Consider the following 19,263-nt stretch of genomic DNA (forward strand, 5'->3'; position numbering starts at 1 on the left):
GGGTGTACAATTTAAATTTACAGAAAGTTAAAGCAGGAGTGATTTTGAACATTTAATCATCTAAGCACTGGAATAGTAATACAGTTTCAGCATGTAGAGCAAAAGGTGAAGAAAAAGCAAGCAGGAATTTGGAAATTTGGAATTGTCAACATTCCATGAAGCTTCTCTGTGGAAACGTTTGCTCTCATAGCATAACCTTGAGTTTACTGGATTTACATGGAGTTATATTTTAATCTTTTAACTAAAATAACATTGTGTATTTGAATCATGCTTAGTCATTTTAAAAATGATACCATAGAGAATGGGAGAAACTTTATTTTCTGGGGATGATTTTTGATTAGATAAATCAACCCCCATTTATCTTTGTAAAATAGTATCAAATGAACCAAAGAAGTGTCAATAATAGAAGTCGGGGAGCTGTTTTTTTTTTTTGTTGTTGTTGTTGTTTTGTGGTACGTGGGCCTCTCACTGTTGTGGCCTCTCCCGTTGCGGAGCACAGGCTCCGGATGCGCAGGCTCAATGGCCATGGCTCACGGGCCCAGCCGCTCCACGGCATGTGGGATCTTCCCAGACCGGGGAACGAACCCGTGTCCTGTGCATCGGCAGGCGGACTCTCAACCACTGCGCCACCAGGGAAGCCCAGGGAGCTGTTTCGAAAACCCCCTTCATGAGCATTTTGGAACAGTGAGTATACAGTATTTTTAAAGGGTCTAAAGATTTATAGGAAAATAGTATAAATAAGAATCAAAATCACAGCTTTTTAGCATCAGGGAATAAACATGGATGTTTTGAGCTCCTTAAATGTAAATGATAGTTATTTTGTGGGTTGGTAACGCACACACACCACTCATTAAATTATTTTCTGTTGCCCTCTTACTTCATTGTTAGTCACAACTCTGTACTTTGTGAGGATGGAAATTTGAGTTGCCTGAGATACTAATTTGGTCAATAGGCACAGTAAACACTTTTAACACTAAGAGACAACAAAAAACGTTTTGTGAGAGAGGTACACTGCTCTTTGTGTGCTATCCAATTAGTTTTAGCTTCCTTGTTTATCCCTCCTTTATTTTCCAACCTCCTTTTGTAAGTTTTTGGGAAATTGAACAATGTCTGACATATTTTGGAATTTCCTATTTATATCACATGGTGTCTGGCATATCAGAGACGTTCACCAGAATTTGTTGTCTGAAATAACATTATTATGAGAGCCAAGTGGAGAGAGAAGGTCCATTTATGGGTTTACCATTCAAAGAATTTTAAGGTAAAGGGGTCCAAAATATTTGCCACTCTCTCTAGATTAGTCCTTATATTACATATAGAGAGGAAGTATCAGAGGTACCAGAAAATAGAAATCTTTACTTTTCTTATATCTGTTGCATTGTAATTAAATCATTTCCCCTGTTTTGCTTTACAGCAATGATACTTAGTACACACCTCAAAACCAAAGATTATAGTGACGAGCAGTGCATGCTGCAAAGTTATGATGCTTTCAGGAGCACTGTAGTTGCTGTAGCTATTTGTATATGCCATTTATTGATAGCTTACTTTATGTGCCAGGCACTGTTCAAGGCACCATTCATTTGTTGTCATTTATTTGAATGAATCTTTTATTTGGATGTCTAGTATTTAATTCAGATATCCATTTTGTTCCTCACCAATTCATCCAGTGGGGGAGGTTGAAATATTCTGAACAAAGATAAGAAATAGAGTAAAAGTATACTTAACTATATACAACAATAAGATAATAATTTTTCAAATAATCTTCCACTTTGTCACACCCAAGTTCCACATTGAAGACTTGTGACCTCACTGATAAGATGTCACTTTTATATAATCAGTCCAAACTAATACTACTTGGCAAGCATTTCTGAATGAGGTCATTTCCCCGATAGAACCCATCAACAGGATAATGCAGTTCCAAGACAGATGGGTTGTATGGAAGGGTGGATCTTTTCTATATTTGAAATGATAAACTAACACAAATATTAAACTAGAATGGCAGGTTTCTAGTCTCGCTATTATTTATATTTCTCCTCATGTTTGTTATAGTATTAGTGATTATATATATATAGATAGATAGAGTAAAAAAAGACTTACAGTAAGACTATATTTTCTTTCAGCAATTTTAGGTCAATTTCTTCTTATTCCTATGCTAAGAATTAGCCAAACTCAAATATCAAAGGGTAAGATCTCTAAGATTCAGTGATTCACAACTCCTTGACATTCATTTTGTAAAATAAATACTTAAAATATATAATAATAGTTAACTGTAATATTAATTTTATATGTTTCCTCTTAACATCTTGTGCTAAGAATTAGCCAAGCCCAGATATTAGAAGGTTGACTTTTCAAGAGTCAATGATTCACAACTCCTTAGTATTTATTTTGTAATTATTGTTTAATATCATGAGGAAAAGCGTTCACATATTGGAAAGAACTCCCTAAGATAGAGGCCATTTAGGTTGTGATTTTAAGTCATGTTTATCCAGAGCCAAGGATCGCACTATGATGGAATTGGGTTATATTGACAGTACTTCTGCAAATGCAAAACTGTTGTTATTGCTATTAGAATTGCTATTATGTTTGCAAGGGTATCCAGTGCATCACCATTTTACAATTACTTTGTTTTGGATATGTGTGTGTGTGTGTGTGTGTGTGTGTGTATGTATATATATATATATATATATATATATGTAAGAAGGATTTGTCAGGAAAGCATGGTTTGTTCTTGTCAATACAGTATCCTCTCAGTGGAAACTCTCAATAGGAAATCCTCAGTTCTGGATATTTCATAACATTTTACTAATCAGAAAACAGGTACTAACGTACTATTAAACAGAAAATCTGTTAGTATCTGTACACAAAAAAGCCATACAAATATACTGGGAAATGAAGTCCTATACCATGTGTAACTGTGAAATTAAATATCAATGCTCTATTTCAGTGAAGGCTGGTAACTAAAAAAGCCAACCAAAACTAAAAATAAATTTTGATGAAATCTGATAGAGGACATGTGGACAAGACAAATATGTTGACTAAAAACTGTTCCAAAGCAAGTAGCAAATGCCCCACAATTGAATATCATTTGCTGTGCTATTCACTGTCGTGGTGCTCCATTGCTAGGTGACGTCATAATTTCATCTTGTCATGCCTTACAAGGGTAAGGGCAAATGGCTTACTGGTCAGCTGAATTTTCTGTTCAGTTTTTACTCCTTCTAGCTGCATTTTTCTTTATATGATGCAAGTGCTTCTCATCATTGACACAGAAATTCCATAATCTAAGAAGCAAATTTGTCATGGATTTTATTTGCTGCAGAGGAGGTCCACCAAAAGCACCACCAGGACAAACATTCAGTGTTTACTCTACGACTGGCGTTCCTCTGTGGGCTATACATGGATGAGCTAATTTAATTCTTACAACAGCCCTGTGAAGTGGATACAGTTATTATCCCCTGTCTTGGTCTGTGTTCCTCCAAAAGCCAACTTGGAGACAAGGACTTGGGAGCAGATTGTTATTTGGAAGATGATCCTGGAAGCGCAGAGTAGAAGTAAAATGAGGCAATAGTTTGTTAATAAGTTATTTACTGCTGCAGACAACTGGGGCTTAGTCCCTGAGGGGCCCTCTGAGAAACTGTATGGAGAACACTTCAGAACTGGCCCACTGAAGGCTGAGGTGGCTGCAGGATTTAGCTGGTAACTCCCATCCCTCATTTGTTGAGGGTCACTCCTTGGGTTTTAACTCCCCAGAACCTCTAGCCTGCCTTGTATGTAGATACAGTACAGCCTGGTGGCCAGATAATGCCATCAGACAGAGAGCAGAAGGCTTTGGCCTTTAAGAAATTATCTGGCGATGACCTCTGAGGTAGAGCAAGGTGAGATGGGCAGGGCACCAGTAGCATCTCTACATCCTCACTTTATGAAGAAAGTAAGTCATAGAGAGACTGTGTAACTTGTCCATATAGGAATGGGAATGGGAGACCTGTGGTTCACAGATCATGGCAGATCTTCATTCCAGAGCATGCAAATCTTAAATATGCAGAGAGATGGGAATCTCATCTGCTGTGAAGTTATTTTATAACTTCCAAAACTTTTCTACACACTTTTGACAATCATACCTATTTTATTACATATCATAAGTAATAGCTTTTGTAGCACAATTTTTGCGCTCAGTGGGCTGGCTTGACCCTTCGTATCTCTTAGTGTCAGCATTCAACCTTTCATCCACACTATGAAGGCATTAGGTGCAGGGTAATTGGGGTAGACATTTTCTTTGAAAGAAAATACATTCCTTTAATGTGAGTGTAAAAGCTATGCAAATATTTTTCAAGAACCTCAGAGTATATGAAAGCCATTTTGAGTTTGCTCCATTAAATGTTTGTGCTTGGAAATTTTCTTAATTATGTAGATAAAGAGGAAACTCACAACTCTCCTGCCATAAAACTCCACCTAATCTCATTAAATGTTATATGTGAATCAGGTTTATTTACCTCACTTAATCATCATAATCATTGTGAGTGGGATTACTTATCATACTATTTTAAATATAAGAATAAGGTCACAGAGTCACTTAGTTGTGGGTCCATCCAGCTCAGGTTGTCTGATCTTAGCAAATGAAGGGATTGTCAAACAGACAAAGGTGGGGTTGCCCATTGTGAAGCATAGAGATTAGGAACCCCAAAGGCCAATGATGAAAGTGTCCATTCAAGCACTGATCAGGTACAAATGTCCAAATGGCTTTGAGATCTTACAATAGAAGGGTTTAATAATCCCCAGAAAGAGCAGAGGGCCTAAAATCTTTACCTAAGAGTTGACCCAGGGCAGCCTCCAGACTACCAGGCCTGCTAATTTTTCCAGGAGAGAAATTCTTTATGTGAAGGTACGTGAAAATCAGAAAGATTTGGTGGACCTGTCCTGCTGGTTAAGATGAGTGAGCCAGGCTCACAGAGCTGAAGCCACTAAAGGTTTAAATCATATCACCAAACCAGGCCCTAGGAGCTCTTCAAATACACAGTGCCAGGGCTTCATTCAGAATCTCTGCGGATGGGATTCAAACTTGAGTGTTCTATATCATAACTCCTAGGTGGTTCTAATATGCAGCCAGTGAAAAATAGCTGCTGTAGTTTAAAAAGTTGACGTTCTGGCTTACATATTTTAATAACTTGTGAGTTGGGTTTCCATGTTAAAGAAACTCGTAAGTTAGCTTTCTGTAATAGTAACCTGTGTAACCTGTAATAGTAAACTTTCCATATTATAATAATTTATGAGTAAACTTTCTCATGAGTTTGACCCTCTAAATCTGATCTCTAATACGTTGATGTTACGGTAATGTTGAGGTTCAGACCTGCATCATGATGAGTTTCCCAAGGCCACAGCATTCTCTGCGTCCTCCTGAGCTACACTGTCAAATACAGCATCTGTGAGACATGTGGCTGTTTAGGTTTTGATTTAAATTTCCTAAAATTAAATAAAATTTAAAAGTTAGTTACTTGGTCACATAAGCCATATCTCAGGTGCTCAGTAGCTACAGGTAGCTAGTTACTACTGTATTGGATACACGGATATGGAATATTACAGTCACAGAAAACTCTACTGGACAGCCCTGAGCTAGATAATGAAGCGAACCCTGTTTTGCAGACGCTCGGTTCACTTTGTCCTTTTATCCCAATATGTATTTCACACGCTTTCTCTCAGTCTAAAGTACTTTATCCACTATTTGATGTATTAAATTACCCTTTATTTGACATATCAATAAAGAGGTAAAGGTATTTTAAAGGCGGGGAAGCACATCACTGAGAGAAAGCAGGAGAGCAAATATTGGAACCATACCCAGATTAAGTGGAGCTGGCTAAAGGAGTTCGTGGCTCTTCTCAGAATTGCCTATCATTTTATATGTGTTTCTTCCCTATTATCAAATAGTAGTCTTACCAAAGGCATAAAATGCGTTGAAGTAAACACACCATAACTATGAAGCTGTACTTCACTTTAACAATTTCTTTCCATATGCTTGAAATGTACTGATTTTTTTTACCAGTTAGGGGAAGGAAATAAGACACAAAAACTACTGAGTAATTAAAATTTTATCTCTTAGAACCTGGAAGCTTACTCTGTTTTTAGTGATAAAAGAAGCAGAGCCGTTTACAGTAAAATAATTAAGGTAAGAACAGTGCCATGTCTCATTATCTATATAAAGCACTGCAGTAGGAGTTGGAAGCCCTGGGGTTTACATCCTCGCTTTGTGTTTATAAGATTTGGGCCGGAGGCAAACTCCTAACCTCTTGCAGCCTCATTTTCCTCATCTGTCAAGATGAACTTGGTTTGGGAAGTACATAAGACCCTCTATGTTAAATGTCGGTAGGACTTGACACCGGGGTAGATCATTTTGATCCCAGGTGACCTGGAGTTTTGAGTTATGTATTGTTCTTCCTCCAGGCCACGTATTATCCCCTCTTTTCTTATTGTTCACTTTAATTACTTACTGTAGAGTGTCCAAGCATCTTGACTTTTCTGTCAGACGTCAGAAGGAGGGAAAATGGATCTTGTGTGAGCAAGGTTGCAAATGTTGGAATTTCGTATCCAAAATATGTGGGGCTGGCTAAAAGATTCAAAATAAAAACAATTGCAAATGTGAAAATTCAGTAAGGATTATGAAAATACAGCAAAGTTTTTAACTGCTTCGTCCTTCTTTCTGAGAAAACAAATTTACACATAGGCCAACTTATGTTTTAAAACAAAGCCACAGTGGGTCGTATAGAAGAAACATACAAGACGCTGAGGATGGTCTTGGCACAGGTCATGAAAACCCAGAAATTCTGAAGCTAGAGGATTGTGAATCTAAAGTTGAATTGTGTATTTGCTTTAATGATTTAATATAAGTATCTTCTGAGTTACTCTGAATTGATCTCCTGTTGAAGGCAAAGAGTATACAGCAGGAAAGAAGGTCTATTTAGGCAGAGAACAAAATTGTATTTCCGCAAATTTCCAACCTCTTTAATGTACTTGGAATAGTGACTTAACGTTGTTAAGCGTTTCCGTTACGTTACTGACAAAACAGAGAGGAAAAGATATAGATGCTCCCATTTTTGTATTCACATCCCATCTGTAACAAAATAGACTGTGCCATCTTTGGAGCCACTTAATTTCCTAGCTAAAAACTTAAGAACCCTGGGCCCCTGCTGGCTCCTTCTAGGTCTTTACATTAACAAATGCTTCTCTGATCAAAATGTCTTAGAGCAGTTAGGAATCCAGTAATATTTACTATCTTTGATGAACTGAGTGGATAAGGCTGAGGCAGAAGCCTAAGGTAGACTGTAAGTTAAAATGAAGTGATATTATCTCTATTTGAAGTAATAAAATACTGCAGTTTATTCTACTGGGAGCAAAACAAATTCAAGAGGTCAGCGTTTTTTCTAATATAAGTTTTTACAGTTTTATTTATTAAAGAAAAATACATGTTTCTTGTTGAAATTTTACAAAGTATAGTTGTAGTAGAGAAAAATATCACCCCAAGTCCCACCTTTGAAAAAAGAGTGACCAAATTTTTTCCAGTCTTTGTTTCCACATATGCAGCTCTGTGTTTTTACAAGAAAGAGTTCATACCGTAGATAATGCTTTGAAATCTAGATTTTTATTTGAAATGTTATGAAGATTTTCCTGATAATCAACTAATTTTTGATATTATAATGACTGTATAGTTTTCCATTGTTCGGATGTAGCCTAATTTATTTAATCAGTTCCTTCCATGTTGGACATTTAGGTGGTTTGCATTTTTTAATATTATATAATGCTGTGGTGAATATTCATTAAATTAATTTTTTGCATACATTTAAATTATTTCTTTAGAATAAACTACTAGAATAGAATAATTGGGTTAAATGATAGGTATGCTTTTAAGGTTTCTGTTACCTACTGGTCATCACTTTTAAGAATTTTCCTTCTCAGCAGGGTGCCTGGTAGAATACTGAATCTTTCCCAACACTAGATACAGTCAGTTTTCTCCTGACCTTTGACAGTTTTATGGGTAAAGAAGTATTGTTGCTCTATTATTTTACATTCTTCGGTAGCTCTTTCATGTTTGTTGCACCCTGTTGTATCTTCTCTTTAAGGGCTGCCTGCTCCCACAGCACTCTGATATGATGAGAGAACTTCTCTCTTTTGACCTCTAATGCCCACAGCATAGGCAGAACCAAGAGGAAAGGGGAGTAGACAGAGAGGATTTGGAGAAAGATGAAAGCTACGTGGAGAGGAAGGTAGAGCACCGTAACCATAGTGTATAGGACGCGTGCCATCTGTGGTATCTGCTGGCATTGTTCTGATCCGAATGGGAGAAATAAATGTGGCCCCTGTACAGTCTCTGCTATGAAGAAACTTCTGCTTTATCTCCAGAGACAAGGCCTAAACAGTTAAGTGAAGATCTTTTGAAGTATCTAGAAGAGGCAGTACAGCCTGTTAGTTGAGAACACACACTCTGGAGCCAGAGTTCAAATCCCGACTTTGTCACTTACTGGCTGCGTGACATTGGTCAAGTTACTTAGTCTGTTTCTTCAGGCATAAAATAGGATAATAACGGTGCCACCTTATAGGCTTGTTATGAAGATGAAATGACTTAATAAATGTAAAGTGCTTAGAATGGTGTCCGGTACATAGTAACATGTAAGCATCGGTTATATTAAATTTTTAAAGTACTTAGTGTGGCACATAATGGACTTGAAAAGTGTTAGTTGAATACATGCAACGTAGTAAAAGGCAATAAATATATAAATAGATTCCAATATCTGTGGTTTAGACAAGTGGGGTACTATGTGTTAAAGGATAGTTTTCAAAGAAGTAAAATCATGAATCTCAGACAAATATAAAATAACCATGTCAAAGATGTCATATAAGTCATTCACTAAGAAAACAACTAAGATATTATAATGAGTTCAAAGATGATCCAAAGAACAGACGAAGGTATGGGCAATCAGTGTTGAAATGAATTTGCTAGTAACTGCAAAACTGGCCTCTTTCACATGGCAGAAATTAGTTTCATCTCCACCAGACAAAATGCCTGTGCATCTCTGTGGACAAAATCATTTGCTGCTATCAGTCTTCTACTGGATTAAAATATAACTCAAAGAGAAGGAAAGGTGCAGACCTCTGTAACATCAGATCACCAGAAGGGTCCTTTAGACACCATCCATGGAAAGAATCTTTTTGTCCATTTCAACGACTTGCCTAGTTTCTCTTGATTTAGGAAAGTATGCAACCAATTATTCTAAAAGTTACAGAAATGGCATTAAAGGGACCTATACCAGAATCTCAGTCTCAACACTTAGCAGCTTTGTGAAAACAATTGCTTTGCCTCTTTGAGCATCAGTGACCTTTTCTGTAAAATGATAATAAAAGTATCTGGTTAATGGGAGCTCTTATAAGATTTAAATTACATGTGTCTAAAGCTCCTGATCCAGTGTGTGACTCATGGTAGACATCCAGTGAGTGGTAACTATTACTGTGCTAGTTATAATTAACTGAATCAACCAAAGAATAATTGTTCAGTTTTGCTTCTGCCATAGCCAGTCTACCTAGATAGCAGTTACATAGAGCATTAGGTACAGCCCTGGGGAAGGAAAGTGCATGGCTCCCAGTGGACATGGGAAACATGAGCTTGATTAGAGAAGGCTACTTGGTAGATGCTGGGAAATAATGCCAAGTAGGTCACATCCAGCCTCTTGAGGAGCCTTGGAATCCAGAGAGAAGAGTTGGGGCTCTGTCAGTAAGCATCCAGTTCAGAATCATCTGGAGTGCAGAATCCTGGGCTTCACCCCAGATCCACTGACTTAATAGCTGGCAGTTGGGAATCTGTATTTTATCAAGTTACTCAGATGTTGCTTGAGCACCTTGAACCTTAAGAATCACTGCTGCAGATAAAAGATATAAATCTTTATCTGGAGTCATATTCTTGAAGCATTGGAGTAAAGTGAAATAAGATGGGCCTTCCAGCCATTGTCCAGGATAACTTTCTGGATGAAAAGATGAGGGGGGACTGAATGCAGGAGGGAATTGACAGGAGTAGGCATATGCCGTGACTTGGGTGATGAAGAACTACATTAGGGTGGGGATGAATGTAGATAGGAAACAGTGACTCTAAACATCATCATAAAGAAGGAGAATTTAATGACTAAGAGGCTAGGAGACTCAAAGTAGAGGACAGGAGGTATTCAAAACTAATGACAGGATTTTAAGTCCAGGTGAATAGAGGAATAGAGATTCACTGACACAAACAGAGCATTGAGAATGGTCAGTTTTGTGGAGAGATAAGGTAAGTTTGGAGCATGTTAGAGGATGCTGGTACTTTTAAGTAGAAATTTATAGAAAATAATTGAAGGAAAGGGGGGCTCCAAGCTGGAGTGGCAGGACTTGGCTAGAACAACAGATGAAACTTTCATGGAACATCCTGAGATAAGGGTTCTCTCTTCGCCTTCTTCCTTAGATTGTCAAGATATATGTTATTTCATACACAAAGGGTTACATGAGCTAAATGCTCATCACTTGAGAAACCTAAAATGGGTTTTTTAAATTTAGACATTATTCTACCTGTAGAGAAAAAGAAAGGCTGTATTTACAGTTTATTTCAAAGATCAAAATGTGTGGCATAGTTGATAAGGTGAACGTATTAAACTATTTTCCACTTTCTAGGAAGGATGTAAAGTTTGTAAGGGTTGTGCAGGGTGGTTGGAAACTCCTTTGTATGTCCCAGTGAGGTGTTTGGTAAATGCTTAGTTGATGAACTGAATTTTAAAATGATATCTGACAATATACAGCCTCCCTGTACCTCTGGAGTTAAGCCTGTTTCTGGTAAATTCCCTGGGTTCAATTCCCAACTATGCTACAGTCCTTTGAGAGGCTAAGATCCCTAGCTAACATGGGAATTGTTGTCTGAAAATTAAAAGTTCGAGTATGTCCCAAATCTCAGACTTAGTCCACTGGGATACTTCCCAGTATTAAATATGTCCTTAACCCAAACTGTTGATTCCAAACTACTGTCTTGGTTGAAGTAGAATTTCTAAAGGGTATATGAGACCTTTCACTGCTCTTATAAGTTACACATATTTCTACCAATGTAAAACTGTTTTTTAAAAATAAGCACTTTTGGTTGTATTTTAATTTTTGTCTTGATCCTACTTTTAGTAAAAAAAGAAAAACTATATTATTAATCATTTAGTGTGGTCAGTAATTAAAGGGTTTTATTGATCACTGTATAAACAAAAAGATGGGCATATTCTGAGAGGAAATAAGTCTTTAATGTATTTCTAAACTCGAGGCTGTGGCATGCTCATGCAAGGATTAGAATTTATATACATTTTTATTGTTGTCTGGTATTCAGCAGTATATATTTTCACATAATGTATTGTGAGGAATACTAACTATAAAGCACATTATGCAAGGAATCTCATTGTGTATTAAATATTTATTGAATCTAAGTGAATAGCTTCTTTGTATTTTCTAAACTTGAATTTATATCTATGTATTGTTATAAAAATCACATTGTTTTCAATAAATTTATATTTGATTCCCATCCTTAACATCCTATGATATTTGTCAGTTAATTAAATTAATTAAGGTGCTTTATAGACTTTTTTTGTGATTTTGGTGTACAGAAATTCAAAACAGATTCAAATGTATTTTCTACCAAATGCTTTACTTGAACTTTTGGATTGCATCAGATATGCAAAGAATAAATAAATGCATTCATTCATTCAACATTCATTTATTCTATGCCAAAAATACAGCAGGAAACAAAGCATGGTGTGGTTAATTTACACTTTCGTCTAAATCAATAATGATCATAGTACCCTACCCTCAGATAGTAATTTTGACCAAGTCTTTGTGATAATAAATTAATAAAGCCTATAGATTGCTGCTAGAGGCAGAGGTCATGGAAGAAATTCTGTTGTAGAACTGAACGTAGAACTCAAATTTTAATTAATTCCTCCTAGTTTTCAATAATACGGAGACCTACACTTTCAAGTTTGGGATTTCATTTTCTCCTTCACATCACCAGCAAACTCACTGTTTACTAAATGCCATTGATTGATATGACCCATGGTAAAAGGACAATTTAATATGACTGGTGAGACATGTCTGAGCCTGGTCATTTTGATTGCCAATATTTTATAATCTGTGACTTTAGAAATGTAAGCTGTTTTACTTTTTTTTTTTTTTAACTTTGCACCATTAATGAGAGGTCTTTATCTTTTATTTGTGTACTTTTTTTCCCAGGTTTTAGGGGAAAAGCCGGAGCTTAGGGATGGAGAAGAGGATGACGACATGATAGCAGACATAACTAACAGGAAAATGGCTAAACTCTACATGGTGGGTTCACTGTTAGGGAGTTCTGTTGTTTTTACTGGACTGGAAGCTGCTGGGGAGGCCTGTACTGGGAGGGACTCTTTGCTACAGATGGCATTTCTCCTCATTGCCCTCAAAGAGAAATGTGTGGGCAGAATCCGTTCTTTGCTCTAGCGTAGTTATTTAAATTCCTCTTTCTATTACTTTTAAAATTTTTATTAAAAACAACAAATAATAACTTGCTGTGATTTAAATAAAATTATATATTGTTGCTGTATTAGTTTGCAGCAATCTGTTTTGATACATTACATTCAATAAAATGTTTCCTTCATGAAGTAAAAAAACTTTGTAAGCTTTTTCTTATAAAATCTTCATAAGCTATAAAATCATCCCCTTATTTAAAATATCCTGTTTAGCCATCATGAAGGCTTTCTTTGTTATGAGCACAAGGCTATCAAATCAAACCGCTGGAAGGAAACAGGGTAAAAACTGTCCTGGGCGTTGGCAGACTTAGTTCCATGTCAGCTCTGTGGGAAGGACTGCCTGGGTGACCTTGGGCAAGACATGGCCATTCAGGGTCTTAGTTTTCTTATCTGAAAAAAAAAAAAAGAGAGAGAGAGATTAAATTAGAAGATTACTCAGGTTCCTTCCAACTCCACAATTTTATGATTTTATTGCTGTTGAGGGTAACAAAATCCACAAGATGTACCAGTTGAGGAGAAGGTTCAGATGGGATCCTTCAAGCGTTCCCTCCCCTTGTAACTTTCTAAGCATGTGATTTGGAGCAGACCTTAATCTCCCTGCAGAACTGAATAGTTTTCTCATCTCTTACAAGAAGGGATTATATTTGCTGCTCTTTAAAGGGACCTTCTGGCTCAGACACGCTGTGATTTTAAATGAAGATCAAGTTACTAACTTGTATAGAATAACTTCCTTTTTGTAGAATGGGAGGGGAAGTAGATTCTTTTCCTCCTAGATGACAAAGGAAAACGTGGTTACCACTCCTAAATACTGATAATTTTAATATAAGCCACACAGAAATTGTTATTCTAAAGACTTTGTTGCTGCTTATTTTTTATTACTGTTTCTAAAACCCAATTGCAACAGTTTAACAAATATCTTTTATGTCACATCATCAAATAAAGCTGTTCTGCTTCTTGGACAGCATTATGGGACAAGGGAAATATTTTAAAATGTGAACATGTTAATGCTGAAACAATGCTCCCTCTAGTGGATCTTTAATGTATTGCATACATCTAACTCTAAAGTTCTTTTGAAAATACTTTAATTTGGGATTGCTGAACAGACCTGGGAAGCAGAGTCACCTAGGGTGATTTCTAAAAATACAGAATTCAAGCCCTACCACAGTGCTGCAAAACCCCACCACTGATCTAGGTAGGGCCCTCAAATCTGCATATTTAACAAGTGCCCAGGTGGATTACCTTGCAGCCTACTAGGCCTTTGAAAAACAATGAATTCTAACTTAGCAAATTTTGTAAGATCCCTGAAACTTAAAAAAATATATATTCTGTAGTCGTTTACAAACTTCAAGAGTCTAGGTAAGTTTACTTGTGACACAATTTTATTTGTGACAGATGATATTTACTTTGATAATTCACACAAAGTATTTAAATAAATTGAGGTAAATTACAGGCCCCATATTGAAAAAAATCTGTAAGCATAAACTGTAATGTATCAACGCCTTCCTTAGCACAGTGTCTGGCATATGATAGTACTCAGTAAATGTTGAATGAATGAATGTTTAAGCTTCAGCTTTCTGTTTGTGTGCAGTGAGTGTAAGGTTATTACCTATTTAAAAGATTGTTGTATTCATAAAATTCAGAAATAATCTTGTTAAAGTTCATTGTGTGGTGCCTAGTCTATATGAAATCACCACAAACCTTATCCATTATTATTAGCATTATTATTTTCTGTGTTGAAACTTAACTTTTTATTAGTAATACTTTTAACCCCAAAGGACTTTAAAAAAGCCTTTCTAAGGGTATAACTGGGTTCATGGGGTTTTTTGTTTGTTTGTTTTCTTTGAAATAGCTTTGTTGAGATATAATTTACAGATTGTAAAGTTTATCCATTTAAAATGTACAATTCATTGGTTTTTATTACATGTACAGAGTTGTGCAGCCATCACCATGATCAAAGAGCTTAGAACATATTGATCATCCCCAAGCAAGCTCATGGTTTTCATGTTAGGTTTCAGATGCCAGTGGCTCCATGAAATTGAGCATGGTGGCAGAAGAAAACCCCTTCTCCATGGCGATGCTGCTTTCTGAAGAATGCTTCATTTTGGACCACGGTGCTGCAAAACAGATTTTTGTATGGAAAGGTAAAAAATGCCATTGGTATTGTTGACGTACTTCAGATTTATACATTTTTCTTCAGAAAGGTCAATAAAACATCTTTTCTAACTTAAAAAAATCTTACGTTTCTGCGTGATCTGTAAAATGCAGACATCAAACCTATATTTTCTTCCCACCAGCATTATTTACCAGGAATGATGGGGAGAAAGAAAGCCTTTGGGCACTATAAAAAGAATCTTTTTTATAGCGAGTGTTCATTACAATATTGTTAAATATATTTAGTATACTAGGAAAATTTTGCTATTCTTTCAGGGTTGTAGTTAAATTCAATTATAATTCTGTTTAGTTTTTGGTGCACAAATATTTCTTAATCATATAATACCTTGCTTCTCTGAAATTCTGTCTCTTTCATATATCTTGCATGTTAGGTAGAGATGCTAATCGCCAGGAGAGAAAGGCTGCCATGAAAACAGCTGAAGAATTCCTAGAAAAAATGCATTATTCTACTAATACTCAGGTATGTGTAGAAATGAACTGGCTAGAAAAAATGTTTTTAAACATGGGAGCTCATGACATCACCACAAAACTCATGAAAGAATTTGGTTCAAAATAACGTATGCACGGAAGTCATTCTCACGTGTGTGCCATGCTGTATCATGCGTCCCTAGAACTACATCTGTGTGGAGGATGGAATTTTGCAGAAATTGGAGATCAGACCTTCCACGGGACTTTGTGATGAGAATAAGAACACATCCACTTCCTCCATAGCCTTTAAGTCAAGATGATCGACCACAATTGAATTAGCTGAGAGCATTTATCAGTTATTCCTTAGAGCAATTTGTATAGACATGGACTAATGCCCAGAGAATATTTGCCTTCATGGAGATCAACATAGACACTGGATAGTTGCTCTTCTTTTCTGAATTGCTCAGCCTCATCTTTGCTCTTCGTTTTTATGTCCTGGCATAAGTAACACAACGAGATCATTTCTTTCAGGTCACAGACATCTTATGAACCTAGTGTAGGAAAACAGTCAAACTTATTTGACTGTAATGATAACATACAAAATAACTTTATTCTTCTCTCAAACATCCAGATTCAGTGGAAATTACTTTAGCTGTAAGAAAAAATAAAAGCCAGGTTGCATTGTTTTAGCTTCGTATTTGATAACCTTCCCTTTTGCATTCAATTAAGGATCCCAGCTTCCAAGTTTACATCTGTCATCACAAAAAGCAGGATCATCTTTGCATTTCCTCAGTTTTTTTCTCCACTACTAGATTAATGTTTTTCCTTGGTCTCTTATTTTTCTGTTGATAATTATTATTATTTTTTAAATTTCAGATTCAAGTTCTTCCAGAAGGAGGTGAAACACCAATCTTCAAACAGTTCTTTAAGGACTGGAGAGATAAAGATCAGAGTGATGGCTTTGGGAAAGTATATGTCACAGAAAAAGTGGCTCAAATAAAACAAATTCCATTTGACGCCTCAAAATTACACAGTTCTCCAACAATGGCAGCCCAGCATAATATGGTGGATGATGGTTCCGGCAAAGTGGAGGTATTTACATGTTTTTGTTCATTTGTTTGTCCTTGTCAAGCCCAATTTATGGCAAGATATGTGGAAATATAACTTTAGGAAACTACAAACTGTGTAAATTGTGAATTTTTATTATTAATAAAAATGGCTCAAGACTGTATATTAAACCAGGGAGTTTAAAGCTGGAAGAGCTGTTGTCTGGCCTTCAGTCCTAATTTACAGTGTGTGTGCTGAGATTCTAAGAAGTTAGGCGATTTGTGCAAGATCACCTAATTATCACCTTAGAGGCCTCCATGGAACCCAGCCATCTCCATCTTGTTTCCTGGTCCAGAAATGCTCCTGCTCTTGCAACTGGGGTTGTCCAGTGAGGGCGCATTGCTCCAAAAGCACCCACTACATAAGTTTGTCCTTCCCTTGCACCGTAGAGGCATTCACAAAGGCAAATTGGGCATGTGTCATGTGCCAAAATCACAGATATTTTTAGAGCATTCAAATTGAGTTTGTTTGTTATTGCTTCCCCCCCTGCCCCCGGCACGCGGGCCTCTCACTGTTGTGGCCTCTCCCATGGCGGAGCACAGGCTCCGGACGTGCAGGCTTAGCCGCCATGGCTCACGGGCCCAGCCGCTCTGCGGCACGTGGGATCCTCCTGGACCGGGGCACGAACCCGTGTCCCTTGCATCAGCAGGTGGACTCTCAACCACTGTGCCACCAGGGAAGCCTGGTTATTGCTATTTTTTGACAAAAATTGTTAAAACCCTCCTAAGAATTCTCCCTAACTAAAATCTCTTGACATTTAATCTGCTGTTGGGTCATCTAATTTAAGGGAAACTGGATAATGTCACTTCCATTCTAGAATACGTTGCTGGCTTTCCACAGTCTTCCTGGGAATGTCCATCCTCAGGTGGGCCTCCCGGACCTCCATGATTGACCCTTGCTCTCTGCACCTCAGCCTTCCACAGCCTTGAGCACTCTTCCCCTCTGCCATCTGGCTAACATTCCCATTCCTCCTTTGTAACTCCGTTAAGTCACAAGCTGCCCCTCTTCCGAGAAGCCTTCCCTCCACACTGAAATGACCTTTCTCTGTGCTCAAGCCATAAGTAATATTCTTCATAGAATTTATCATATAAGTACCACAGAATTGTTCATTTACTTACAGGTTTCTCCTCCCAGACCTCTTGTCAGTTCCTTGAGGGAGGGAATTGAATAATTTATCTGTCTATTCCCAGAGCTTATCACAATGCTTGGACCAAAGTATATAATAAAAAGATTTAAAAGTTTTTTCTCTTTTCAGAGACATGAAGTGTGAATCTAAGCTGTGCAGGGGTTGTGGGAACTGCAAAGGAAGAAGTGCCCCCCCCCCCGCCCCCGACCATGATTGCTGTCAGAGGGGTATTAGCTTCTGGGGCTGGGTCTGTCTCCTGCTCAGACATCCTTTTCTGGAGCTCAACACAGCCAGCAGACCCCATGGCAAACGTGGCTCCCAGCACCAAGTGTGTCCCAGCTGCAGTCTCCACGTTAGGGCACAGCATCTCTGAGATGCCCTCCCATGCCATCCCAGGGCTATTAACATCCAGGGCTTTCTCTAGGTTTTTGGGTTTAGCCAGGCCATGCTGCCGCTGTTCCTCTGGGATGGCATGGGAAGGCTGCTCTCTGAAAACTCTGCACTGCTCTTCTGCACTTGCTTATCTCCTTATTTGAAAGCCAAGGTCCATCCTGAGCCTCCCCAGGACCCAGGCAGGACGGTGCTCGCACACATAGTGCCTGCAGTCTCTCACTCAAGTGCTACTTTCCCGTTTCATTTACAACTCTCATCTCTCCAACTTTTAATCTTTAATTAAAAGTGTCTTTAATCTGTGACGAGGATAAGGAAATAGAAAATAACTAGTTCTGCCTGCTTTTATCTTAATCAGTCTCATGCCTAGATGGTGGCTTTTGAAAATAGAAGTCATGCAATTGGTATTTTTATTATTTGGTCACAATCTGCCACTCTTACCTGGGAAAACAATAGTCTCATGGCTTAAAACACAGGGAAAAAGACATTTTAAAAAATTACTTCCAAACTGATGACAAATTTTATGTACGGTAAGAGATGTATTTCTGAGCGGAATATTTCAGTTTGTTATTCCACTAGAGTGTCATGTTATTTTCACTAATCGATCAAACAATATGTATTTATTGATCAACAGGCTCAGAACTGAGCTAAGTACTGTGAAGGGTACAAAAGAACTAGAACATGGGCTTAAAAAGTCGATAACCAAATTGCCAAATGGATAAAAATTTCTTCCTGTTGCTTAATTTGTAAACTAGTTAGAAAAGTAATTTAAAAGTTGCTTAATGACAGATCTAAACCAAAATGTTTTTTAAACCTCTGAGAAGTATCATTAGATCAAGAAAATTTTGATTTGGGTACACATATTTCATTACTTTTAGATTTGGCGTGTAGAAAACCATGGTAGGGTCGAAATTGACCGAAACTCGTATGGTGAATTCTATGGTGGTGACTGCTACATCATACTCTACACTTATCCCAGAGGACAGATTATCTACACCTGGTAAGTCTCCCTCTTTCATAAGATCTCAAGTTCCATAGAGGTCACATTTTGCTCCAAAGTTAAATTTCATTAAATTCCATGCAATAGGGGGTAGAATTATCCTATAAATACGCCAGGGAGGTTTGTATAACATGCAAGTAGTATTCTTTCGATATGATTTTGACTGTATTCTGTAGCTGCTGTCCACAAGCAGGAGGGATTAGATAAGTGTCATCCTTTCTAATCTAGGAGAAAGGTTTTGATAGCCCAAGGGTAGTGTTCCTTTAGTGGATATACAGTTGAATAACTCATCTCCTATGCAAGCTAACACTCCAGCTGGCATCAGGTGCCATGTCTTCTTGTTAAAATTCACAGAGCCCATCTTGATTGGAGCTGCAACATTTCAATGATGCAAATCCTCTAAGGCATGTATATAATTTATGATTCTATTTCATACTCCAGAGACCTCAAATTGATGCATGCTTATTCCTTGTCCTCATGAAATTCATAGCAGTAATGAAGAAAAATGCCATTGCATCCGTATCTCGTATGGT

The 19,263-nt window shown here is 37.4% G+C and overlaps 1 protein-coding gene across 1 annotated transcript in view; it reads left to right on the top strand.

Annotated features, from left to right (window-relative positions):
• Positions 1–19,263, top strand: part of SCIN (scinderin) — an 80,307-nt gene that overhangs the window by 33,104 nt on the left and 27,940 nt on the right. Inside the window, exons 5-9 of the mRNA XM_027102548.1 lie at positions 12,256–12,348; positions 14,536–14,668; positions 15,071–15,159; positions 15,984–16,199; positions 18,609–18,730. Coding sequence (XP_026958349.1) covers positions 12,256–12,348; positions 14,536–14,668; positions 15,071–15,159; positions 15,984–16,199; positions 18,609–18,730 — 653 coding nt within the window. The remainder of the gene's footprint in view (positions 1–12,255; positions 12,349–14,535; positions 14,669–15,070; positions 15,160–15,983; positions 16,200–18,608; positions 18,731–19,263) is intronic.

The sequence above is a fragment of the Aethalodelphis obliquidens genome, unplaced genomic scaffold (genome assembly GCF_003676395.1).
Source record: "Aethalodelphis obliquidens isolate GAN/ISIS:26980383/991018 unplaced genomic scaffold, ASM367639v1 scaffold5, whole genome shotgun sequence".
In the NCBI taxonomy this organism is placed as follows: Eukaryota; Metazoa; Chordata; class Mammalia; order Artiodactyla; family Delphinidae; genus Aethalodelphis; species Aethalodelphis obliquidens.